Source organism: Protopterus annectens, chromosome 12.part0 (genome assembly GCF_019279795.1).
Source record: "Protopterus annectens isolate FY-2018-M chromosome 12.part0, PAN1.0, whole genome shotgun sequence".
Classification (NCBI taxonomy): Eukaryota; Metazoa; Chordata; order Ceratodontiformes; family Protopteridae; genus Protopterus; species Protopterus annectens.
This window is the reverse complement of record NC_056746.1, coordinates 527779154-527806012: the sequence shown is the minus strand read 5'-3', so window position 1 is coordinate 527806012 and position 26859 is coordinate 527779154. Positions and strand designations below refer to the sequence as shown.

Genomic DNA, 26859 nt, shown 5'->3' with positions numbered 1-26859 from the left:
TTAATTGATATTGGCACAACTCACTCTGACAATTTCAGTCTGTCACTGGTGCTGGTTAATTTGAAATCTTGTTCTTAACTGAAGGCAAAGGCTTATCTTAACAGTCATAATTTCAACTTACTGTATAAAGGGACAATAAGCAATGCAAGTATGAAATGAAAATCTGTAGCTAGAGTGCAAAATGCTGTAACTATACAAACCTAATTTCAACAGCCAACCTTCTCGATCTGGATTAAAAAACGTGTGCGTCAAGTCATTTCCATCATCTTCTGGAATTTTAAATGGCTCGTTTTTAATACTTTCATACAAGTTCTGTAAAAGAAAACATTCACAAAAAGGAGCCAGTGAATTTCTGTTGTAGTATATGTGGCTTTTAGGTCCACTTTATTATAGAAAACACTTGAAACTATTTTTCTTCCATAAGTAAGAGTTCTGCAACAGTACATTTGTATGGCTCTGGTGTGTGTGTGAGTGAGAAAGTGTACACACAAAACACATGTGTATATAGCCAGACATACATATCATGCGTGTCACTCACTCATTGCTCCTAAAGCATATAAACCATGCCTTGAGCAAAATTCCATCTGTATAGTAGCAATGAGAACAGACCATCAGATTATTATAAACAGGACCACTGCATTTACTCTGACTGAAAAAAAACATAAATGTATCTGCGTTCCAAAATTAAAACTCCACCAAAACATTTTAAAATAACACATACAAGTTTTTGGGTCCCAATTGTATGAATGGCATCTTGCTAACATTTCTACGTACAAAAGAAATAATACCTTTCTATGTGCCCACGCTTCCCTTCTTCATGCCTTCACAACCACCCACGGGGTGGGTGTACAATACAAGAACAGGATGTCAGTCACTCATGTGAGTGACATAGACCAGCTGGCAATCTAGTCCCCACCAGGTCCCCAGAGATTCACTGCTGAATCTCATGCCCTTAAGCAAGTAGAGAAAAGTCGTGTCATCCTCCTCCTAGGCCATCCCATCATAGCCCGGGCTACTAGTTGATCCAGGGTTACTAGTGGTACAGGATGAAATGTTTCCACTGCACCAGTTACTTGGTTAAAACATAATGGCTGTTATTACCTCTGCCTCTCTCCTTATACACAGTTTTGATTATAAATGTTGATTCACTGACAGGAGACAAGCCCCTCCAACTGTTTGCCTTCTCCTTGGGTAAACGTCTCATTTACTGTCTATGTAATAGCATCTTATGCTTTCATTAAGACTGCTGTTACTCTGTGGGTGAAGGTAATGAAAAAAGCATGCTGGGTAGTTGGACTATGAAGTTGTAGGTCTCACAAATAAACATTTTATATATCCAATTGTATAGTAAATGCTCCATGTCTACCACTCTATACTCTTAGTATAGGGGAAACATGGGTGAGAAACGATGCATCACAAATGAGTCAGAAAGGCACAGCAGGATTAATAAGCACAATTAGATGACAGATATTTAACAGATTCAGGAAATCCTCAGCAAAATTATCACAAATTGGAAGACTCCAGGAGAGTTTTAAGAGAAGGAGCAGAAGAATTAATGATATCAAAGGACCTAACACTGGATTAGCAAAGTCTGGACTTCCTATGTATAATTACTAGAAAAAGGTTACCCCTGAAAACAGGCATTAAAGGATTCAGATAGTAGAATTATTTGTATTTTTTTATCTGAATGCTGCCAATCATATGGCTGATTGCCACAATCCTACTTTTATGAGGGCAAATGACAGTACAGCTGCCTTTAGAGATTCTTGCTGTATGCCCTGTCTTTTCCCTGGATTTCACTATACGCTCTCCAGGAGTATCAGTGAGCAAGACGTGCAGCATAGGGATGTTACTTTCTAATATGGATGACACAAATTCTAAAGTAGTCCTGAATCCTCCAATTCCATTACTGCAAGCAGTTGGTGCTTGTTCTTGTTAGGTTTCCTTTTTTCTTCAGAGATTTATTAAATGGAAATGTGCCCCCAGAGACACTCCTAAAGAAAACATGAGCACTGTTGCTTCATTCCACTCTTTCTCTCCTGTGTCACCTCCCCAGTGCCAATACCTCTATGTGAACCCAAGGATGGCTAACTTGCTATCAGAACTCCATCTTTCTACACCATGAAGCCAGCTCAGAAAGTATAACTACCGGAGTTAGGGGACACACACAGCAGGAGTCAGTGTTACATGCTTCTAAACAAGATAGGTTTATTAAGGCTGTCAAAACTCAAAGGCCTCAGCAAGATTATATGATAACTACCCCGAAAGTATTATTTGAGTAAGGGTCCCATAGCACACCTTCCAGTTAGGATTAAGAGATTCAGCAGCAAACAGAAGGAAACAATTACTTAGAAAACTGCACCTTAGGTAACATTAGATCTGGAATCATTACTGATCATCGATCCCCCTTTTCCCATTTTCTGTACATGGGGTCAGAGTGTCACTGTAACTGTCACCACCTTTCTTGATTCGGTGTCACCCTTCTTTCTTCTTCGACAGTCGTGTCCGACTGTCACAGGCCTTTTCTTATGTAAGCCATTCATTTCTTTCTTGGACGTCCTCATTTCCTCTTGCCTTCATCCTGTTTCTCCCAAATCTTTTTTCACCAGATCATCTGCTTTCTTGCATATGTGCCTGAATCATCACATGCTGTTCTCTTTGACCTTCTCTGCAACTGGAGTTACTTTAGCTTCTTCTCTGAAGTTGCAATTTCTTTGTCCCACAGTGTGCATCCTATCACTTATCCCACAGTGTGCATCCTATCACTTATCCCACAGTGTGCATCCTATCACTTATCTTAAGCACTGTCCCATCACCTCTTACTTCTTCAGCTGATCTGTCTTCACTGCTCAATTTTCTGTACCATAAGTTCTGGTCATACCACCATTTTGCATATCTCACTTTTGAGATTATTTGGCATTCTTTTGTCACACACTACTGCTGATATTCTGTGGCAGCTACCTGCAGCACATGTGATTCCAGCTCTGACCTCCTTCTTCACACTTCCATTGCCCTCAACCACCCCTCCAAGATAACTGAAGCTGTTAAATTGCTCTATTATTATCCCTTCTACCTCAGTTTTCAGCTTCTTCTGATTTTCCCCACTTCCTGCCACAACTGTCTTTTACAGTTTCACATGTGCCTTCAGTTTTGCTTTTCATTACTCTCTCATTTGATGGAGTTCATGTTCAGAGTATGGGTGTAATGCCACATCACCTGAATATAGCAGCTCTGTTGATCTGTCCCCTCCAAACTGTCTGCTAATGCAGTCTATCTGATGACATGAGTTTGATGGTATGAACAGCAGTGGGCTCAGCTGAACCTTGATGCACACCCACTTCCGCTGAGAACCCATCTGGCAGTCCGATCACTGATCGTATTTGCATCTTTGGGTCCTTATACATAGCTTGCACTAATTCAACCATGTTGCCAAGAGTCTGATTTCTCTCAGGACTGCTCAAATCAACTTTCTTGGGATCTTGCCATATGCTTCCTATATGCGTCAAGACTAGGAATGTCCAAATGGACTCCTTCCTAATCCTCAATGTCTTCTCCATTACCTTTATCACTACAAACATTGTATTGGTTGTGCTCCACCCTGATCTGAATCTGAACTGCTCATAGACCATCTTATTTTCTACTATGCTGTGCATTCTTTTATCAATCACCCTCTCCAGAACTTTCATGCAATGACAGGAGTTTGATACCTCTACACTGCCCACAGCTGTAAATGTCCCATTCATGTACCCTGGCATTAGTATGCTTGTTCTCCCATCTGGGCTACAACTTTCTCCCATACTGTCACGAGTACCCTCAGGAGTCCATTCTACCCTAACTTACGTAAGATCTTGATTATATCTGCTGTGAGTTTACCTCAGCCTGCTGCTTTCCCTGACTTCATTTTCCTTAGTACTGTTCTTACTTCTTCTCGAGTAGATTCTTCTTGCTCTTTCATCATAGGCTGTGTCTGGGGCAGTACAATGTCTGTAGGGTTTTCTTCACTTTGAAGCTGCTGAAACTACTCCTTCCATCTACTTTTAGTGTGCTGTGGACTTGTGATAAAATTGTTGTTGGCATCCCTTATGAATGCTGTCTGATGACTATCTTCTTTATCGCTCTGTCTCTTCAATGCAACTGCACAGGAGTTTCTATGTACCATCTACTGAGTCACTTTCCTGAATCTGGTCGACTTGTCACTGAAATATTAGTCTTAGCTACTTCATCTGTTCTCTTACCCTTTTTGTCAGCCACACGATATTTCTCTTTGGCCTGGTCTGTCTTTTCTCTCTCCCACTTTTCCCTGCACTTCTCCTTTCCTTTTATAACGTCCTTATCTTCTGCATGCCACCACCAGCTTTCCTTATGCACCTTATTTCTATACCTACTGCATATCTGTTCTGTAGTGCTTACACATGCAGTTTTGAGACACTGCCATTCTTCTTCAACCCCACCTATTTCCTCTTCTTCTCTGGTGGTAGAGCACTGAGTATTTCCTTGAACTTTTATATTTTCACTCCGGTCAACTCCCAGGTCTTCATCCTGGTCTCTGTTAACCTTAGAGCTTTCTCTTTTCACTATTTGCAGCATGATTGTGGCCAATAGTTCCACTTCGTTTGATCTTGCAATCTCAGATTCTACCCCATTGCCCTTTCCTTACAGAAGTAAGTCTACCCAAGTTAAATATTTTCCACTCTTGTGTGGACTCAGGCAGTCAGCAAATCCTGCTCTGCCTGTCCTGTCCTGTCCTGATATGAGCATTCAGGTCTCCTACTATCCAGAATATCAAGTGACATTCTTGCACTGTACTGCTGTTGAAGTTACACAGAATCCCAGCAAAATAATAAAAGACATAACAGTTGTGTAAAATCTTACCATAGCGATAGATGTCCATCTCTTCTCTGCTGCAGTTTTCTTAACATGAGGGAGTTCTCTGCCGTAGGTGACCTTACGTCAGTCAGTATACAAAAGTCTTTCACTACTGTAGGATGCGTGGTATGTCACGTGTAGGCTGCTCTTGTATGTTGACCATAAAAGTGACATATGCACGCGTCTATCTCAGAAAGTACAGTTGTGCATACTTACCATAAATGTAGATGTTTGAATGTATTCACTGTTGCAGTCATCACACTTGGGTTATCTGCCTGCAGGTAGTCCTCAGTTAGCCTGAATACCAGAGATTTAGTATTTCTGCATCAGATGCTGTCACTCCAGGACTGACATCAGGTCGTCAGGGGTATAAAAACAGGCAGCCGATGCCACTACATCAGTTTTTCTTGCCCCAAATGTCAGGAGCCCCCCAAATAGGGAGCTAGGTTATGGTGAGGAAAATACCACCAGTAAAAAGTAAATACCAATACCAATACCCCAGAAGGGGTTAGTAATAGCCATAGATAGGAGAGAGAGAAAGAAAACCAGGGGGCTGGAGGGAGGGAAATCAGGACTGCAACAGTGAATACACTCGAACATCTACATTTATGGCAAGTGTACACAACTGTACTATGTTCTTCTTGTTTCACTACTGCAGTCATCACACTTGGGTGGATTCCCAAAGCTGAAGAAGGGTGGAGGCAGTCAAGAAGAGTTAGGGCTGGCTAGTATGCCTTGCAATACTGCTGTAGCAAATCCTGACCTAGATTTGGAAAAGATAGGCAGGAGGTAATGCTTGGTGAAGGTGTGTACAGAACTCCAGGTAGCAGCCTCCCGGATGTCCTTGGTAGGGACTCCCCTGAGAAATGCTGTAGAGGTAGATGTTGCCCTAGTGGAATGTGTTCTGACCCCCTGAGGGGTGGTTTTCCATGGTGCTTGTAGCAGAAATGGATGCAGTTTGCTATCCATTTGGAAATAGTTTGTTTTGAAATTCTCTGAGTCTCTTTTTGGATTGAGGATAGTCTTGGCATTCTCAGTGGAAATGCTCTCATAAGGTATGCAAGGTTTCACCAAAAGAAAAATCCTCTGGAGGGAAAACAGAGGGAATGGATTCCTCTGCATCTGAATCCTCATAAGCAGATAAGGGCATGCCTTCATAATCAGAAATTTCAGAGTCATCGGACTCCTGGTCTGTAGAAGCTGAAGGGGACTGGACGCCATCTCTTAACAGGGGAAGGCTGACTTCCCCTAATCAGCGTAATAAAATAAGGTCTTCATCCATTCTAAGCATTTGTTTTTGTGGCATGGGAGCAGGTGCATGTGCTTTGTTCATTGGTTTTATAGGCGTAGTGCGTACATTGGGCCTAAGAAACTCGGTAGTTTCGGTTAAAAAAAAAGTCGTCGGTTTGAGTCTAACACTGGTTGAGCGAATAACTGCCTCAGAAGTCAGTGCCTGCTCAGCGGCTCTGGACCCATCCAAGGTAGAGACATCCGCGGGTTCCATAGTTGCTGAAGAGTCTCGTGGCATACCGGACTCCAAATGGGTCTCAGTAGAGGCCTGCAAATCCATTGAAGCGGGCATCAGGGGCTGCGAAAGCACCTCACTGAGTACCGGCGGACTGGCGACTAGCTTAACGGAAGCATCGTTGGCAGGTTTGGACCTATGCGGTCTGTCTCTGTCTTTATCTTTACGTTTTTTCAGAATATCGGTAGTTGGATGGCTTACCGAAGCCATTTCAGAATACAGAGATTGAGAGAGAAAGAATTTACCGACAAAGACAGCCCAACGACGAATGGTTCGGGCGTTAAATAAGGCACAAAACCGACAGTGAGGGACATCGTGGTCTGGGCCTAAACAGGTGACGCAGTAAGAATGAAAATCTCTGATGTATTTGCTTTCCTCAGGCAAGACAATTGTTACCTTTTTCTGACATTGGTTAGAGCAAGAAAAAAGGATCCCCAACGGGGTACTTAGCTTTAGAAGACTTCAGAATTACTAAATTCGTAAACAAAAATTCAGGTAACGGCTGACCGGTACTTGGAACTGCTTCTGCTTCAGGCTCCTTGGCAAGAAAGACTGATGTAATGGCATCGGTTGCCTGTTTTTATACCCCTGACAACCTGATGTCAGTCCTGGAGTGACAGTATCCAACGCAGAAATACTAAGTCTCTGGTATTCGGGCCAACTGAGGGCTACATGCAGGCAGATAACCCAAGAGTGATGACTGCAACAGTGAAACATGAACAACATCTGAATGCCCCAGGAGGAATTGTGAAAACAATGGAGGAGGGTCCTAAACAACTTATTTATGTCAGCTTTTGGAATATGGTTTGACATATAATTATTTTGTTTTTGAAGAAATGTTTTATCTGCAGTTAGAGGGAACGGCAATGGGGGCGGCGTTTGCCCCCTCGTATGCTACACTGTTTATGGCCTTCTTTGAAAATATTTTTATTTATCCAACAAGTTTTGTTAAAAACAATGTGATTATGTTTAAATGCGTTATTGATGATTTGATTTTTGTGTGCAGGGGTAATCAGTGTGAATTTGAAAACTTCATGAGCATATTAATTCAGAATTCTTTTGGTTTAGAATTTACATACAGAGTCAATGGTAGAATTATGCAGTTTCTAGACGTAGAATTTTATGTAGATACAAATGGGAAGCTACAATATAGGCCGTTTCATAAAGCAACTGCTGCAGACAATTTTTTGGAGGCTAGCAGTGCACATTCTTCACATTTGATAAAATCTTTACCCTACGGGGAATTTAAGCATACTATAACAAATACTTCTGACAAGAAGGTCTTAGAGAAAGAATGTATTTTGGTAAAGAACAGACTATGTAAGAGAGGTTATAGAGATACTTATATTCAGGTAGCTTTGGACAAAGTCAGAGGGGTGGTGAGTAAAGGCCGTGACCAGAGAGGTCCCAAGATTAATCAGAAAATTCATAAAGTTAAGGATTTAGAAGAAGTGGAGCCTATACATTATATGTAACTAAATTCTCCCCTTTTTCAGATATATTAAGAGAGTTGGTTAATAAGTTATGGCCAGTTGTTTACAAGGATGAAATGATAGGGAATTTGTTCCAAAAAAAGTAACTTTTTCGTATGGCTAATTCAGCAATTTAAGGGAATTATTGAATAAGAAGGCACAGAATATTGTGGGGGAAAGGCTGGGGGCATTTCTTTGTGGAATGTGCAGTGTGTAAAAGAATAAAAAATGGGGATGGGTGGGTTATTAATGGAAAGAAATTCTGGATAAAAAATGAGTTTAAATGTGACTCGTGGGGTCATCTACATTATTGGGTGTGGATGTACACCTACAATGCGGTATACAGGACAAACAAAGAGAAAAGTTAAATTAAGAATATTAGAACAACTAGGTGATGTTAGGAATAGGAGATTGGAAAGTCCAGTGGCCCAACAATTTTGTGCTGACCATGGGGGAAGTGTTGACAGCTTTTTCTTTAGTGTTCTGGCCCAACCCTTTGGATGTCAGAATATGGGGGGAGAAGAATTTAGACGTAGGATGTTGAAGCTGGAAACAAAAATTATTGTGAACCTAGGAACTTTATTTCCATATGGGTTAAATCTAGAAATTAATTGGGATGTTTAAGGAAATTATGTATAAAAATTAGGGGTTTGTTAGAGTGTATATAGGTAGTTGTATAAAAATGGTAAGAGTAATGTTAATACCATATCAAGGGAAAAGTGCAACACAAGCTAGTTGTATGTAAGTAATGTGAATTCAAATTATTGAACAGATTTAATATGAAACCGTTAGCAACTAATGTTTAATAATTGTTTAATAATTGTGTAATTAATTTGTGCATAGTGTATGGTATAACTGTGTAGGGTATTTTTCTAGGGTATATTTGGGAAGTGCTTCTGTATGTTACATTGGAAAGTTTATTTCTTTCTTTCACTTATGGGGGGTACAACTTTAAGCTTGGGTGGAAAGCTTGTAGTAATTAGGAGTGTATTAACTGGAATCTATTAGTACACTTAACTAATGGGATATAAAAAGGCTGCTAAATTTGTACTATTTCATTCCTTGAAGGCTTGTTAGCAGAGGTACCAGATGAAGTGTAAAAAAGAAAAAGCAGCTAAATTCTTTTGCTTCCTGACTTCAGTTTTTTTTTTTTTTTGGTTGCAGAGAAATATTTGTTCCCTTTGGGAATTGATGTCTTACGTGAGTATGCCCTAGGAGAAAGCCAGCCTAAGGAAGGTAGGGTATGACCATCCAAGGAAAAGAACCAAACCACAGGGGGAAGGATGGAGGGATTGGAATACTGCAACAGAGAAGAGAAACATCTATCATTATGGTAAGATTTTACACAACTGTTCTATGTACTTCTATTCATGTGCTGCAGTACTCTTAACATGAGAGAGTACAAAAGTTCATGAGGAGAGGGTGGAGGAAGAGGCAGTTGAGCTCTCCAGTAAACCATGGAAAATGGCTCTGGCAAACTCTGCCCTAGACTCAGAAATCCCATCCAATTTGTAATGTTTAGTGTAGGTATGCACAGAAGTCCATGTAGACACTTCAAGAATTGAGCTAGCATCTAGTCCCTTGAAGAAAGTACCAGATGAAGCTACAGCACTTGTAGAATGGGCCTTTTCAGCAGAAGCAAGGGTCTTACTATGCTTCACATAACAAAATGAAATAGCCTTAGAAATTCAAGTAGAAATAGTCTGCTTACACTGATGCTTTCCCTTTGTTGAGAGAGGGACCATACCCCTTCATCTTTCAAGTTTCTGAAAGCTGCCCCCCATCCTACATCCAATGCATCTGTGAACAGCTCTTGGACTAGAGGCAGAGGGTGCAAGGGGAGCCCTGGGTTGAGGGCCACTTATTGGAACCACCATAGTAGTTCCCTCTTCAGACAGGGTATGAGAGGAATTGGAAAGTCCAGACGATGCGAATGCTGCATCCAAACTGACTTTAGGAACCACTGGAGTTACCTCATATGAAGTTTTGCCAAAGGCAGCATTGGGATAGTGGATACCATGAATCCCAAAACCCTGAGGAACTCTCTGGCTGAAATGTGGTGAAGAGGTAGAAGGTTTCTGAAGTAAGATGTGAGGTCCTGTGTCTTCTGAGGAGGAAGAGAGACTCTCATGAGGTCTGTCTGAATTCTGCACCCCATGGAGAAGTGATCCTGAGAGGGGTAAGAGGACAAATATTTTTGTAGTTTACGGTGAATCCCAGTTGTTGTAGAACAGAAATGATAAAAAGAATGTTTTGCTCTGGGATCTCTGTGGAGGTTGCCATAAAGAAGATATCATCCAGGTAAGGGGAAATGTGGATGCTCTGAAGCCTGCAGTAGGCAATCACAAAGGCTAAACATTCTGTAAATACCCCTGGTGCAGTAGAAAGTCCAAAGGGCAAGGCGGAGAACTGAAAATGCCAGGAAGCCACAGAGAAACGTAAAAACTTCCTGCAGTTGGGGTGGATGGGAATGTGTAGGTGTGCATCTTTGATATCCAGGGAGGCTAAGAAGGCTTGTGGCAGAATAAGAGACAACGAGGTTTGAAGAAACAGCTGGCATATATGGAAGGTGGGTATCTTCAGGAAGGTGTTGAGATGAAACTGATCCAATATGGGTATCCAAGAACCATCCTTTCTGGGCATCAGGAACATTCTGGAGTAGAAACGTCTTCCTTTTTGGTCTTGAGGAATTTCCTGAATAGTTCCTTGTCTCCATAGGTCTAGAAGTACCTCTGGAAAGGAGGATAGTTGTACCTTTGGTGGTTGAGGGGTGCCCCTGAAGGAAGGCAGTGACTCCCATACCAGAAACTATCCTTTTTGAATGATAGAGAGAGAGTATTGAGTTATGCTTTCCCTGTCTGGCAGAGACAGAGAGGCTCTTGGAAAGTGCAATGTGAATGGGGTGGTTTGGACAGTCAGAAGGAACCAGGCTTGTCTGGAAAGTGCTGTTTTTGAGCTACAGTTGCAGGGGCAGCCCTGGACTACTGAGGCCACCTACCATCCTTTTTTTGTTTTAGGTGGAGGAGGGCAGGGGTGCCTAAATAGAAAAGCAGTTTTTGGTGGATAATTGTGCTGAAATTTAGACGCTGGAGAGACAAAGATGTGTTTCAATTCTTGTGATTCCTTTCCCTTTTCCTGGAGAGATTTAAATTCATTAGCAGCTGCAGGGCCAAATAAAGCAGAGTTAACCAAAGGGGCATCCATAAGCTTAGATTTAATGTCATCTGGTAATGAATGAAGTCTTAACCAGGAGAACCTCCTTAAGACAGAGGCAGCTGCCCTGGCAGAGGCCTCTGCAGAATCATAGATGCATTTGATGGACTGCAGGGCTACCAGTGAGGAGGCTCCAAGCAAGGATGCAGCCAAGGTATTACTCTCTCAGTTAGGCAAATCTGAAATGATCTGGGAGAGTTGAGACAGAAGCTCTAGGGCAAATTTTGTAATGTGTGTTTGGTAATTAATGGCTCTAAATGCCAAGGAGCTGAAGTGTACACTTTCTTGCCCAGCCTTTCCAGGATCCTGCTGTCCTTACCTGAAGGAAGGAGAAAGGTTAAATGCAGTAACCTGGATGGTTTGTCTGAGGCCACTGAAATAACTGATGGGTCTGCTGAAAGGCATTTAAACAGGAAAAACAAGAACTTACAGTCCTTAGCAACCTTGTAAAATCGGTCAGGCTTCTTAGGGGTTGGAGGCCTTGGAAGCAGAGGCGAAGGCATCTGGAAAAGCATATAAAACAGGTGGAATAGCTGAAGTCCATACTACCTCTTTTGTACTTAAGATACTAGAGTGCTATCCCATTTGAAATGATCTCTCATTTTGACTGGGTCTCACCAAAAGAGAGTTCTGCCATGGCTGAGTCAGTTCCATTGGAGTCTTCCTCTGGGGAAGAGAAGTCAGGAGGGGAGGAGATCTGGAGAAACCTCTTCCCTAACTCTTTTATATGGAGATACTGTGCAGGGTGGTGCAGGGACTGAAACACTCATGGGGGGGGGGCTTAAGGGCCATAAGGGTACTGAAAAGGCCTTGATGAATTGTTCCCAATCACTGTGAGGTTCCTTTGGAGGGACGAAATGTTTAGTTTTCTGCTTCTTCTTTTGATGCAGGTCTGCCCTATGTAACAGAGGAGTTCGGACGTAGGCCTATATTCAATAATATCCAAGTGAATATCCTCCCATACCAGGATCTGAGGTATCCCCTTGGGTCCTTTGGCTATCAAAAGCCTCGTCTCCCCTGTATATCCAAGATGGATGCCTGCTCAGCCTCTTAGGACATGCCTGTGATCGGATCCAAGGCAGCCTCAACATTGGGCTTGGTCTGTGATCTGGAACCAGGAACTGGACACATCTCTGGGCTCTCATCCTCCTCAGGAAAGATGTCCATAGGAAGAGGCACAGCAGAAGCTTCAGACTTCGGCTTTTTGGCCTTCCGCTTAGCGACCAACTTGAACTCAGCCCCGAGGATCCCGTGCTTTTAGCTAGTAATTTTAAACACTGATTTTCCAAATAAATGGCCAAGGAGGAAAGTCTACTTCTTAGGGTTCTGGGCACAAAAGACTGGCAAATGGGACAGGATTTGTGGTCGTGGGTAGGCCTTAGGCAGCACAAACACTGAAGATGGCTATCTTTATGTGGAATTTGTCTTCAGACTGTCATTTGCCTTTTTTGGATGACGTGAACCCTACCACAAAACAGTAGTAAAAGAAAAGTACAGTTGTGTACATTTAGCATAAATGTAGATGTTCAAGTGTATTTACTGTTGCAGTCATCACCTGTGGGTTATCCCTGCTGAGAAGGTCTTATGTTTTTGGCCCCCCTGAGGAACTGCCTAAGCAATGGATATGAAAAAATACTTGGGTCTGTATTATAATGAGCGGAAATGGCAAAGGCATGGATCTTAATTAATGAGAAGGATAGGCCTTTGCCCAGCATCTCAGTTAGATACTGTAAAATCTGAGGAATATTTGGAACAAGTGTGTCAATTCCTTGTGCCTGGTTCCAATTACAGAATCTCTTCCATTTTTCTGCATAAGATTTTCTGGTGCTGGGCCTCCTGGCCTCCAAAATGACATTCATAACCGCTTTAGAGAGAGGTGTATTCTGAATGGTTACAGTATCCGCGATGCAGCTAGATTTAGAGTTCTGAGTTGGCTGTGCAGGATCTGATTGTTTTGTTGAGTCAGTAAATGAGGAATTTGAGGCAATGTCCAGGCTGGGCCTTGGGACAAGCTCCTTAGGATTGGGTACCAGTGTTGGCGTGGCCAATCTGGGGCAATCAGAATCATTTGTGGCTTCTCTTGTCTGACCTTTAGGAGTACTCTGGGGAGGAGAGGCAGTGGAGGAAAGGCATATACTGTAAGGTTGTTCCAGCTGAATGACAGAGCATCCACTTTCCATGCTTGTTTGTGATCAGTCCTTGTGCAGAATCTCTGAAGTTGGCAGTTGTGAGGGGAGGCAAAAAGATCTATGTCTGGGTGTCCCCATTTCCTTGTTATCATGCTGAAGATTTGTGGATCTAGTTTCCACTCGTGAGAGTCCATGAGGTTTCTGCTTAGTTCTTCTGCCAGAGCATTTGTTTTTCCTGGCAGGAATTGTGCTTGCAGGTGTACTTGGTAAGTCAATGCTGTATTCCACAAAATCATGGCTTGTCTGCAGAGGGGGTAAGAATGTGTGCCCCCCCTGCTTGTTTATGTACCACATGACTGTGGTGTTGTCCGTTTTTATCAGCAGCTGTCCTGGATGAAGTAGGTCCTTGAAGGCTGTCAGGGCATTTTGTACAACTAGCATCTCTTTTTGACTGATGTGTAGATGCCTTTGGCTTGGGGGCCATGTGCCTGAATACATTTTCCTGCCATGTGGGCCCCCCAGGCATAATCTGATGCATCTGTTGTTAGTGTTTGCCTGGCTGTGGGTAAAGTGAATGGCTGTCCCTTGTTGTGGTGACAGGCCTGTGCCCACCATCGAAACTGCTGTTGCAGGCAGGGAATGAGTGAAATTAATGATTCCAGGCTGTGGCAGTGTTGAGTCCAAACACATTTTAGGTACCATTGTAGCTTCCTCATATGCAGTCTTGCATATGGAATTAGCAGAATGCAGGAGGCCATGTAGCCCAGAGCCTGCAGAATTTTTCTTGCAGATAACTGGATCTTTGTTGCCATGTTTTCAAAGTAAGAAGTCAGTTGCCTTTGTTTGTCTGGCGTGAGATAAGCCATCTGGGCAGTTGTATTTAAGTTTGCACCCAGGAATATTATCTCTTGAAAGGGTTCTAGTTTTGATTTCTTTTTGTTTACTGTGTACCCTAGGCAAATTAGTAATCTTTTTACAAACGCCAGATGCTTTAGTAGAATGTCTTTGGCCTCTGCTTGAATAAGGCAGTCATCCAAGTAGGGATATATTTGAATTCCTCTTTGTCTGCAAAATGCAATTACTGGTGCCAGGCATTTTGTGAAGACCCTGGGCGCAGTAGATAAGCGAAAGGGCAGTGCAGAGAATTGGTAGTGCATTGAGTCAGCTATGAATCTGAGGTATCTTCTGCAAGATTGTCTGATTGGGACATGCAGGTATGCCTCTTTGAGGTCCAAAGTTACAAGCCAAGCCTTTTTGCCCAGCATGGGCAGAAGCTGCTGCAGAGTCAACATTTTGAATTTCGGAACATCCAGAAAAGTATTTAGAATAGACAGGTCCAGAATCGGTCTCCATGCTTTGTCCTTTCTTGGTACTAAGAAAAGTCTTGAGTAAAATCCTTGTCCCTGCTCTTGTCATGGCACTGGCTGAATAGCCTTCATGTCCATGAGAGATGAAACTTGGTTTTGTGCCTCTGCCCATTGATTGTGTGGCAAGTCTGGCATACCTTTTGCCTTTGGAAGGGTATGAAAGTGGAACCTGTAGCCCTGAGAGACTATATTTAAGACCCATTTGACCTGGGTAATCGTGCCAATTTTGTGAAATAAGAAGTTATGCACTCACCATAACGTTCCATCTGAGTAGGTAAACTTCATTTGTCAGCAACCTATGGGTTACTGGATCCACATCGGATCCGAGCCGGCAGTTTCCAATAGCTAAGATCTGAGCCCCAAGCTCCTCCCCCTTACCCATAACTCCCTGCCATCCCTTCCTGACCTCAGATCGAGTTTGCCTAAAAGCAAGACCTGCAATCACAACCTGCCTAGTGTAAACTGGATACAATCCACCATGAAGCAGGCATATCTATGAAGACCCGAAGAGGACAGGGGGATGGAGGGATGGTTGCTGACAAATGAAGTTTACCTACTCAGATGGAACGTTATGGTGAGTACATAACTTCTTAATCTGAAGTAGTTAACTTCATTTGTGCATCAACCTATGGGACAGAGTCCTCAGCTACCTGAATCTTGGGAGGCCCTTATGGAAGGATGTTCCAGAGCACTGCGGAGTGAAAAGGATGCTCTCCCTCTGGAAACCAGATCCAACTTATAGTGGTTTATAAATGTATGAGAAGAAGCCCACGTGGTAGCAGAGCAAATGTCATCCAACGAAACTCTAGCTCAAAAAGCAGCAGAGGTAGAAACAGACCGAGTAGAATGGGCATGGACTCCATGAGGAGCAGGCCGGCCAGAACTCTCATAAGCCAGGAGAATACACTGGAAAATCCACCTGGATAGTGTGACTTTAGAAACAGATTTCCCAAACTGGATTTAGCAAAGGACACAAACAGCTGGTCTGATTGCCTATGACCGGCTGTCCTGTGCAAATAGAATCTTAACTGTCTAGTGTACATCCAAAGAGTATAACTTGTATTCGCCTTTATTTTGGTAATTGGGAAAGAAGACTGGCAAATTAACAGACTGGTTGATGTTAGATTCGGAAGCAATTTTGGGCAGAAAGGAGGGATTGGTCCTGAGGAATACTCCATCCTTGTGGAAAGTAAAGTACGGTGACTTGGCACAAAGGGCTTGAAGTTCCGAAACCCTTTTTGTCGAAGTAAACGCAATCAGAAAAGCCATTTTCCAGGATAAGAATTTGAGATCTACCGAAGCAGCAGGCTCAAAGGGAGAAGCTGTTAAAGCCTAGAGTACCAGTGATAAGTCCAAAGGAGGAATTATATCCTTCACCGGAGGTCTTAGTAAGAAGGTGCCTTTTAAGAAGGCCCTACACAATCTGGATGACGTCAAAGGGCCAAGTTCACATCCGACATGGTAAGGAGCGATTGCCACCAACTGGACTTTGACTGTGGAAGAGCTAGCACCCTGATCAAATAATCCTGACAGAAAATCCAGCACAGCTGGTAACGGAGCTGTAAAAGGATCTAGTTTCTGATGTTCTGCCAAATAGAAAAGCGTTTCCATTTGCTACGATAAACTTTCCTAGTAGATGGCTTGTGAGCAGCTACTAGGATCGCTTTGACCGGGGAAGAGATACCGGGAGTCCTGGCTAACAGTGGAACTGGATCAACTGAGCCGGGAGCTTGAGGCTGTCCAGGTTGGGGGCCGGCAGGCCCAAAGGGTGAGATATCAGATCTGGGACAGGATCTAGAATCCAGGGAGGATTCACTAGATGAGACCATAGATATGGGAACCATGCCTGACGAGGCCAGAATGGGGCAATGAGGATTACTGTGCTCCCCAACCGTCTGGCTTTCTGCAGAAACTTCAGCATCAGGGGAAGAGGCGGGTAAGCATAAAGTAGACCGGGCGGCCAAGTATGCACCAGAGCGTCTCTTGGTGATTCCCCGGGTGGGGGTATTAGAGCGAAGTAGGTGTTGCACTTCGTGTTTGAAGGAGAGGCGAAAAGATCGCAACAAGGTTGACCCCATTTGGAGAAGATCTGCTTCGCTACTTTGGGATTCAGAGACCACTCATACAGCGAGAGGATGGTGCGACTCAATTTGTCCGCTAGGATGTTGGACTAGCCCGGAATGTGCGTCGCTATGAGAAAGCGGTTGGTGGAAATCACCCATTCCCAAACTCTCATGGCCTCTCAACAAAGTGGATAGGACCTGGTTCCCCCTTGTTTGTTGATATACCAAACGACTGACATATTGTCCGTTTGGATCGCAATAGTCCCGACAGGAAGAAGGCTCTGAAGTGCTTGCAACGCTAACAGCACCGCCCTCATCTCTAGGACACTGATATGCAGTGAGGTCTCCGTCTGGTTCCACGTGTCTTGGACGGTCCTGCCCAAACAATGCCCCCCCACCCGAAGTGAGAGGCGTCCGTGGTCACCGTGGCTAGGGGAGGGGACATAGAGAAGGGGCGCCCCTTTTGGAGGTCCGAAGACTGAAGCCACCATAAGAGGGCTCCCCTGCAAACCCTGCTGAGAGGGACAGGATGGCTCAGGGGATAACGCAGGAAGGACCATTGGACTTGGAGGGTCCACTGCAGAATCCTCATATTTAGGCGTGCCATGGGAAGGAGATTGATGGTAGCCACCATCGAGCCTAGGGCCCTCAGGACCAATTCCGCCGGAGGGGCTGGGCAATGAAGAATGGCCTGCACATGGAGTCTTAGAGATCGAATCCGGTCCGGAGTTAAGAAGGCTAAGAGCTGGTTTGTGTCCAACCTGGCTCCGATAAAATCTATGATCTGAGTCGGGAGCAGGGAGGATTTTCCAGCATGGATTGTGATCCCCAGCCGGGGAGCTAGTCGAAGAAAGAAATTCCTGGCTGTGCAGAGTAGATGCCTTGTGGGGGCGGTCAGGAGCCAGTTGTCCAGGTATGGAAAGACCTGAATTCCCTGGAGTCTCAGGTGGGCCGTTAAGACTTTGGTGAACACCCGGAGGGCCGTGGTGAGACCAAAGGGGAGGACACTGAATTGGTAATGGCTGGCTCCTAGCCTGAAGCGGAGAAACCTCCTGGATAGTCTGTCCATCAATATGTGGTAGTACGCATCCTTGAGGTCTATGGAGCACATCCAGTCGTTCTCCTGCAAGAGGGGGAGAATGGATTGAAGAGTGACCATCCGGAACTTTTCTTTGGCTATTGCCAGGTTCAAGAGGGACAGGTCGAGGATTGGTCTCAAGTCCCCTGTCTTTTTTGGCACCAAGAAGAACCTGGAGTAAAAGCCTGATCCGTACTGGTCTGGGTGGACATGCTGGATCGCTCCTTTTTCTAGCAGCTGACGAATTTCTGCGGCTGCAGCCTCCCTCTGATCGGGTGGGACATCGGGGAGGTATCTGGGTCTGAGAGGGGGATGGAGAAACGGAATCTCGTAGCCTCTGGATATAATTCTAAGCACCCAACGGTCTGTCGCGATGGACTCCCAAGCTGCTAGGTGCTTCGAGAAACGCCCTCCGACTGCCTCCAGAGTGGAGCAGTCGGGTAACCCCTCAGGGTTACTGCATGGGCTGATCAGAGAAAGGTTCTCTGGACCCAAAGTTCTTTGGGTCCCCTCTAACTCTAGGGCAGCATCCACCCTATCCTCCTCTGCCTCTGAAGGATGGGTTTTCCGGAGCGAAACGGGATTGTTGAGACTTTCGGAACCACATCTTTTTCTGTTCCTTTTGGTTCTTTGAGAAGGACCTCTGGGGAGCAGAGAATCGGACTCCGATGGCAGACAACGTCTTCCCGTCCTTCTCGCTCTGGATCAAAGTGTTGCGTACCGTCTTGCCAAAGAGGGCAGAACCATCAAATGGGGCATTAGCGAATGACGCCTTGAAGGGTTCTGCAAAATCACAGTGGCAGAGCCACGCCTGTCGCCTTAGGACGATGCCCACTCCGCTAGCTCTAGCAGCTCCTTCCATAGCATGGGACAGTAGCCGCATACAGGTATTGAAAATAGACCTGAGAGTGGCCATTCGGGTAGAGTACACCTGTTTGTCCTCTGCCGACATGGACTCTGGGGGCGACCCACTGTTTTCTTTGATAAGATCTCGCTGGAGCCGTATGACGTGTGCCATGTAGTTCAGCGACCTTATGGAGAAGGTGGCTGAAGCAAATATCAGCTTCCCCAAATGGTCCATTGCCCGAGACTCCTTGTCCAGGGGATGGACCGAGGGACTCTCCTGGGCCAGTTCCCTTTTGGTGGCTGCCGCCACCAACATGGCATCTACGGGGGTTCCCTTACTCCAATGTGACCTGTCCGAGGGGGGGAGGGCTAGGAATTCCGTCTGGCCTCTTAGGGATGGGCTCCACAGTGTCCAGCTCCTTCCATGCCCTGGTAATGATCAGATCTACAAGGGGATCAGCTGGAGAGGACACCCAAGAGGTAGACGGGCCTGCTTCAAACACCTCCAGGAACACGGACTTGTCCGAGGTAGGCTTTGGGGCGGACCACCCCCCTCTGATCCTGAGCATCTCCATGATGTCTCCAAATGAGACGTCTTCGGGGGTAATCTTGGGGAACCTTCCCTTTCCTCCAAGTCCGTGTCCTCTGTCAAAGACTCAGGGGAGTCCAAGTGCCTCCTTTTGCACTTGCGTTTGTTAGGAACTTCCTCGGCGGGGCTGTCTGAGGAGGCCTCACCAACCACATCCTGTTCCAACAAGGGAACAATCTGGGACGTCTGAGCAGGCTGTCCCTGGGGCCGGGTGATGGAAGTCGGACCCATTTGCGTGGAAGTGCAGGGTGGAGCGGTAGCTAAGGCTGGGGGCCTGGAATCCCTCGACAGAACCCGCTCCACCACGTCGAATGCCGATGGAGAGCCGCTCTCCCTAGGATCCGAGAGCAGACCCTCCCTCGGATCCGACGAGCAGATCAGGGCCGGAGCTGATGCGATCGGATCCAAAGGGCCAGTACGCTCCGACCTAGCCGGAGCCAAAGGCATACTGACTGCCTCAGATCCGAAGCTCAACTCTGGACTCTGAGAGCCTGGATCTGAAGAAAAGGGACCCGGACAGGCTCGAGGGTTCTGTCGGCGCCGAAGTACCCGACTCCATCAGTGCAGACATTCCCCCGGCTCCGACGCTACTCGGCTCCGTAGACCCCGAACCTGGAAAGCGGGTTGGGGAAGGAGCAATCGGGGCGAAAAAAGGGGTCGAGCTCCCCCCGGAAGGGGGGGGGGCAGGAGCACTCCCATCTGCAGCTGGGCCTGGAGGAACGTTCTCATCAACCGGTCCAGGTCTGCATCTGTTAGGCTTCTCGTGGACCTAAAAGAGGCCACCGAGGAGGGACGAGAGTGCCGCCTCGATGACCTCGAGGGAGACCGGGCCTCATCCTCCTCCGGCCCTGGTGAAAAGCTGGGAGAACGGAGCCGGGAAGGAGAAGGCCCAGACATCCCGGGGGGAGAAGCTCGCTTGGCTGGCAGGGCTGAAGCAGAGGCTTCGGCCCGCCACTTGTGGTGTTTTTCTCGGCGCTTCTCCCTCCTAGCCCAAGGTGGAAGGTTGAGTCCCGGCCAGGGGAAGGGAAGTATCCGTAGGCACTGCCGCAGTCATGGCAGGAGCCACGGAGGGACCGGAGGACAGAGCCGAGTCCGGGGGCAGAAGTCCCGCCAGAATCAGCTTCGACCTCCGATCCCTGATAGCCCTGGGGTTGAACGCTGCACAAATAGAGCAGCCAGAAGACAGGTGTTCAACACCAAGGCATATAACACACCAAGTGTGGCCATCAGCCGGGGAAAGCTTATGGCCACACTCGGTACACTTGGAGAAAAAAGTTTTGGCGGCCTCAGACATAATCTAAAAACGCACACACAAGGCCCCAAAACCACACACACACACACACACCCTAACGCTCTCACGAGAAACAAGGGAGGAAAGGCTAACAATTACTCTAAAACTAATGGAAAGGTAACGCACACAGAAAACTCACTCAAAAACTTTAACTATAAATGAAAAAGAGAAGATTTTCTCACAGAAAAAACTCTTGAAGACCTGGAAGCTCGAGATCAAGCTGCTAATCGTGGCAATCTAGATCTGGGGTCAGGAAGGTATGACAGGGAGTTATGTGTAAGGGGGAGGAGCTTGGGGCTCGGATCTTAGCTACTGGAAACTGCTGGCTCGGATCTGATGTGGATCCGATAACCCATAGGTTGATGCACAAATGAAGTTAACTACTTCAGATAAAGAGCTAGCTTCCCCCCAAAGGGTGCTGCCAAAAGATAAATGATTGGCATTAGCAGAGGGAAGTCATTGGGACTGTTTCTTATATGGCTGTGATTTGTCTTCTCTGCTTTTGGAGGTAGAAGCACCCCACTGTTTGGGCCTGTATAAGTGCTGGGGCTGTTGTCTGCCTCTAGGGCATCTGTATCTGCCTCTTTGTGGCCTGCCTGACACGGGAAAGGACCAATTCTTAGAAGGCCAGTTCCTGCAAAATCTGGGTGGCTGCACCTGTAAGAAATCCTTCACTGTCTGCATAGATTTAGCTTTATCCTCCATTTTCTTTAACATTTCTTCTGCCTTAACACCAAACAAAGTATCATGCTGTAATGGAGCATCCAATAATTTTGCTTTAACATGATCAGGCAGAGTCTGTTCCTTTAACCAAGCATGCCTTCTAATGACAGAGCCTGTTACAGCGGCCCTGCAAGAGGCCTCCAGTGAATCATAACCACATTGCAAAGTATGTTTTCCCACTTGTTCAGCTGCATGCAATAAATCCTGCAATTCCTTGTTCTCAGCACATTCAGAATTTGTCAACATTTTCTGCTTTAACAGAGACATTAAATATTGCTGATATTTAAGCATATGAGATTGACTATTTAAAGCCCTTACAGCCAAGGTAGCAGAAGTGTAAACTTTTTTTCCCCCATCTGTCCAGTGCCCTAGAATCTCTATCTGAGGGGACAAGGTTTTTTGCAGTAGCAGCCTTGACCCCTTTGGGACCCTGTGAAATAGTTTCTGGGTCAGCTGCAGGGTTTTTATATAGAAATTTATGAGAATCTGGAACCTTGTAGTATCTGTCTGGCTTAACAGGTGCAGGAGGTAAAGAGTCGGGAGACAGGCCGGACTCAGAAAATACATCATCTACAATTTCTAGAACAGGAGGAATAGCAAGAGGTCTGTGCTGAGGTAATAAAAGAAAGTCTCTAAGCCTTTTCTTAGAATCAGAATAACCTTGGCTCTCCCAGTGGAAATGCTCCCTCATGGTATGCAAGGTTTCCCCAAATGAGTAATCCTCAGGAGGAGAAGCTGAAGGAATAGACTCTTCAGCATCAGAATCCTCATAGTGAGGAATAGGGAATCCCTGTTCTCAAGAGGAGTCAGAGGAAATGGAAACCTGATCAGTGGAATCATATTCAGTGTCTTGCCTAGGCCTCTTATCAGGAGGGGGATGGGAACCCCTGATCAAAGTAATTAGGTCTTCGGCCATTTTGAGCATCTGTTTCTCAGGCATGGAAGTCTGTCCTGGAGAATGTTGTACTTGTTTCCTTGTCTTTAAAACTGTTTTACTCTTTGATGCTTAAGTTGGCTTGATATAAAGCTGTGTAGGTCTGAAAACACCCTCAGAAGCCGATGCCTTCTCAGCGGCTCTGGACCCATCTGAGGGATTAGTTTCCGAAGGCCCAATACCTTGAGTATCCAGATGCCTAGCTGTCTCCACGTGGGAGTTGGCCTGTGGCTCTGACGTAGCGGGTGTCAGGGGCTGCGAAAGCGCCTCACTGAGAACCGGCCATCGTCTGTGTTGGACCTCGGATGCCTGTCCTTTTCTTTTTCCTTGTGCTTTTTATGAACTCCAGTCGTCAACTGTTCTGACGGCATTATGTAGTTAAACCTTTGGCCAAAGTAATGAAAAGCAAAATCGTACTGATGCTTAATAGTGTGTTGGTTAAATTTAGCACAAAACCGACAACTAGCAACTTTGTGGTCAGGGCCTAGGCAAGGAATACAGTAAGAGTGAAAATCCTTATAAGGTATTTGCTTCCCACAAGAAATACAATTGTTAACTTTTTCTGACATCGGTCTGGAGCAAGAAAAAAGTTTCCCCAATGGGGTACTTAGCTTTATAGAAGACTTCGGATCTGAAATTCAAATTTGAAAATCTCAGGAGTCGGCCGACCGGCACTTGCGAACTGCTTTTGCTTCGGGCACCGCGCGCCAAGAAAGACTGAAGAAAATGGCGTCGGCTGCATCTTTTATACCCCTGGCGCACTGACGTCAGGGAAGAGGCGACAGCAACCGACACCGGACCAAGACTTTGGATTTCAGGCCGACTGCGGGTAGCCTGCCAGTAGGATAACCCAAGTGTAATGACTGCAACAGTGAAACACGATGAACATCTGAAAGTGTTGTGATCCTGCCCTGAAACGCAGGAATTTTCTGCAGGATTCCCTTATGGGGATATGGAGGCAGGCATCTTTTAGGTCTAGGGTCACTAGTCAAGCATTTTTTGTTAGCATAGGCACCAGCTGCTGCAAAGTGAGCATTTTAAAACTGGGGACCACCAGGGAGGTGCAATCTGGGTACCCTCTTGGAATTAGGAGTTCACTGAAAGAGAATCTGTATCCCTGAAAAATGATCTTTAAGGCTCATTGGTCCTTTGTTACAGAAAGCCAATTGTCTTTGAAGAGGGAGAGCATTCCTCCTAGTTTTTGGTGAGTGAAGGCAGGGCAGAGGGGGGAGGAAGATTCATTGTGAATTTTTGCCATAGAAGGATGGCTTAGAACTCCCTGCCTTTGGGGGAGAAGTGGTCCACTGTTTGCTTCTCTGCTGGCCCTGGGACAGGGGCCTGGATGGTCTGTCCCTACAGGGGTTACTTTGGGCCTGTCTATTAGGTGCAGGGAAGGACCACTGCTTAGAGGGAAAGTTCCTGCTTAACCTGGGAGGTTGAACCTGAAAGACATATTTTACTGTTTTTAAGTACCTCCTCTGCTTTTCCTCCAAACAAGCGCTCCTTATCCAGGGCTGCCATCAATAAGTTTAGACTTGACATGATCAGGGAGAGGTTGTTCCTTCAGCCATGCATGTCTCCTAATGACAGATCCTGTCACTGCTGCCCTGCTAGAGGCTTCTAGGGTGTCACATCCACAGTGTAATGAGTGTTTGGCCACTTGACAAGCTGAGTGCAGTAAATCTGCTAACTCTTTTGAATTGGCACAGTCAGGAAAGGTAGAAATCTTTTGTTTTAATAGTCCCAAAGTGTGTCGCTGATATTTTAACATATGGAACTGACAACTGAGTGCTCTGATAGCTAAGGTTGCAGTGGTGTATACTTTTTTACCCTATTTGTCCAGAACTCTGGAGGCCTTATCAGAAGGAATAGGATTCTTGGCAGAACTAGTCTTAGCTCCTTTAGTTCCCTGTGTAATGACCTCTATGTCTGCAGCAGGATTTCTGTATAGGTATTTGTGAGAATCCAGTACTCTGTAATACCTGTCAGGTTTACTGGGAGCAGGTGGGAGGTCATCAGGAGCTAAGCTGGATTCATGGAAAACATCATCCACCACTTCCAAAATAGGGAGGATGGCCAGAGGTCTGTGCTTGGGCAGGTCCAGAAACTCTCTAAGTATTTTCTTAGACTGGGGAAGTCCTGAGATTCCCACGGGATATGTTCCCTGAGGGTATGAAAGGTTTCCCTGAATGAAAGGTCCTCTGGAGGGGAGGCAGAAGGGATGGATTCCTCTGCATCTGAATCCTCATAAGCAGTCAGAGTTTGCTGTTCCTCTTCAAAATCTGAATAGTCAGATTCTTCAGAATCCTGTTCTATCAATTTCTGGAGAAGGGTGTCTTTTCCTTTTAGAAGTTGTGGCCTGACTACCCTGGATAAGGGAGACTAGATCCTCTGCCATTTTAAGCATTTGTGCTTGGAGTGGTGGAGCAGGAGCAAGATGGTGGCTAGAAGCAGATTTTCTAGGAGTGGCCGGGCTTCTAGGCCTGAGAGAATCCATCTGTCTAAGAGAAAAGGTAGTCGGATGGTCATTCTTTGTCTAGATTCAGTAGTATGAAAGCCCTCCTCGGAAGCCAGTGCCTGCATCGCGGCTCCAGACCCAACCGAGGTAGAGACAGCCAATGGCTCAGAAGACGAAGAAGATTTCTGCGGCATACAGGACTCTGAAAAGGTCTCGATAGAGGCCTGTGTAGATATCAAATCTGGCATCAGGGGCTGTGAAACCGGCACACTGAATTCCGGAAAACTGACGACCTGCTTAGCGGTAGCATCGGCGAAAGACTTAGCTTTGTGTGGTCTGTCTCTATCTTTATCTCTGTTTTTTCAGAATATCCACGGATTGTTGACTGATGGACACCACATTGGAATGCGAAGACAGAAGACAAAAATAACTGTCTACAATAAGAGCTCTCTGGTGAATGGTTCTCACATTAGAGAGGGCACAGAACTGGCAACCGGGAACGTCGTTGTCTGGGCTTAAACAAGTGATGTAGTAAGAATGAAAGTCTCAGTGTGGGATCTGCTTTCCACAGGCGAGACAATTGTTAACTTTTTCGGATATCAATTAGGGTAAGAAAAAATGGTCCCCAACAGGGTACTTAGCTTTAGATGTTTTCAGATGAAATTCAAACTCTGGTAGCGACCGACCGGCATTCGTGCGAACTGCTTCTGCTACAAGCTCCACGGCAAGAAAGACTGATGTAATGATGTTGGCTGCCTTGCTTTACAGCAATAACAACCTGAAAAACTACAGGTGACTGCAGCTGACGCAAAAAAACATTGACTCTGGTATTTGGGTCGGCCGAGGGCCAACACAGCAGGGAAAACCCACAGGTGATGACTGCAACAGTAAAACACGAAGAAAGTACAGTTGTGTACACTTAGCATAAATGTAGATGTTCGAGTATATTCACTGTTGCAGTCATCACACTTGGGTTATCTGCCTGTAGGTAGCCCTCAGTCAGCCCGAATACCAGAGTCTTGAGATTTCTGTGTTGGATGCTGTCGCCTCTTCCATGACGTCAGGTCATCAGGGGTATAAAACATGCAGCCGACAGCATTACATCAGTTTTTCTTGCCCCAGATGTCAGGAGCCCCCAAAATAGGGAGCAATTACATGGTGTGGAATACCTCCATACCATTTCCATAAGATATGACCAAAAAGAGGATAGGTGAAAAGAATAGAAAAGACAGGGGGGTGGAGGGAGGGTAACCAGGACTGCAACAGTGAATACACTTGAACATCTACATTTATGGTAAGTGTAGTGTACAACTGTACTATGTTCTTCGTGTTTCACTGTTGCAGTCATCACACTTGGGTTGACTCCAAAAGCTAAGGAAGGCTGGAGGCAGTCAAGAAGTATTGGGGCTGGCTAGCAGGCCCTGTAAGACTGCTGTGGCAAATCCAGCTCTGGATTTAGAAAAAAAATAGGTAAGTGGTAATGCTTGGTGAAGGTGTGTACAGAACTCCAGGTTGCAGCTTCCAGGATGTCCCTGGTAGGGACTCCCCTGAGGAATGCTGTAGAGGTTGAGGTAGCACTACTGGAATGAGTTCTGATACCCTGTGGGATAGGTTTTCCATGGTGTTTGTAGCAGAAATGGATGCAGCGTGCTATCCATTTGGAAATGGTTTGCTTTGAAATGGCCTTGCCCTCTGCCCCTGTAGCGAAGCGGACAAGGTGCTGGTCAGATTTTCTGAAAGGTTTAGTTCTGTCAAGGTAGAACCTGACATGTCTGTGCACATCCTTTCCCCTTTATTCTGAGGATTAGGAAAAAAGGTTGGTAAATAGATGGATTGGTTTAACGCCACACTGGATACCACCTTGGGCATAAATGATGTGTTAGTCCTGAGGGAAACCCTGCCCACATGGAAAATAATGAAAGGTTCCACAGCCATTAGTGCCTGTAACTCAGACACCCTTCCTGCTGAAGTGATGGCCAGAAGTAAGGCTGTTTTCCAAGAGAGGAATTTTAACTCTGCTGTAGCAGCAGGCTCAAAAGGGGGAAACGTGAGCTTCTCTAGTACAAAGTTAAGGTTCCAGGCAGGGGTGGGAGCTCTCCTAGGGGGCCTTAAATTGTTAGCTCCTCTCAGGAACTGTTTAATGAGAGGGTGAGGAAAAGAGAGGTGGCTCAAAGAGAGTACTGTAGTGAGCCGAGATGGCAAAGGCATAAATTTTAAATGATGAGAAGGACAGGCCTTTGTGGAGTAGCTCTGCTAGGTAATCTAGGATAGGAGGTAAGGAGGGCACAGCTGTGTCCTTTCCTTG

General features: G+C 45.6%; 1 protein-coding gene across 1 annotated transcript in view; it reads right to left on the bottom strand.

Moving 5' to 3' along the window:
- CYTH3 (cytohesin 3) overlaps nt 1–26859 on the bottom strand; it is a 934108-nt gene that overhangs the window by 214841 nt on the left and 692408 nt on the right. The window contains exon 9 of the mRNA XM_044089667.1: nt 201–312. Within this exon, the coding sequence (XP_043945602.1) occupies nt 201–312 (112 nt within the window). The remainder of the gene's footprint in view (nt 1–200; nt 313–26859) is intronic.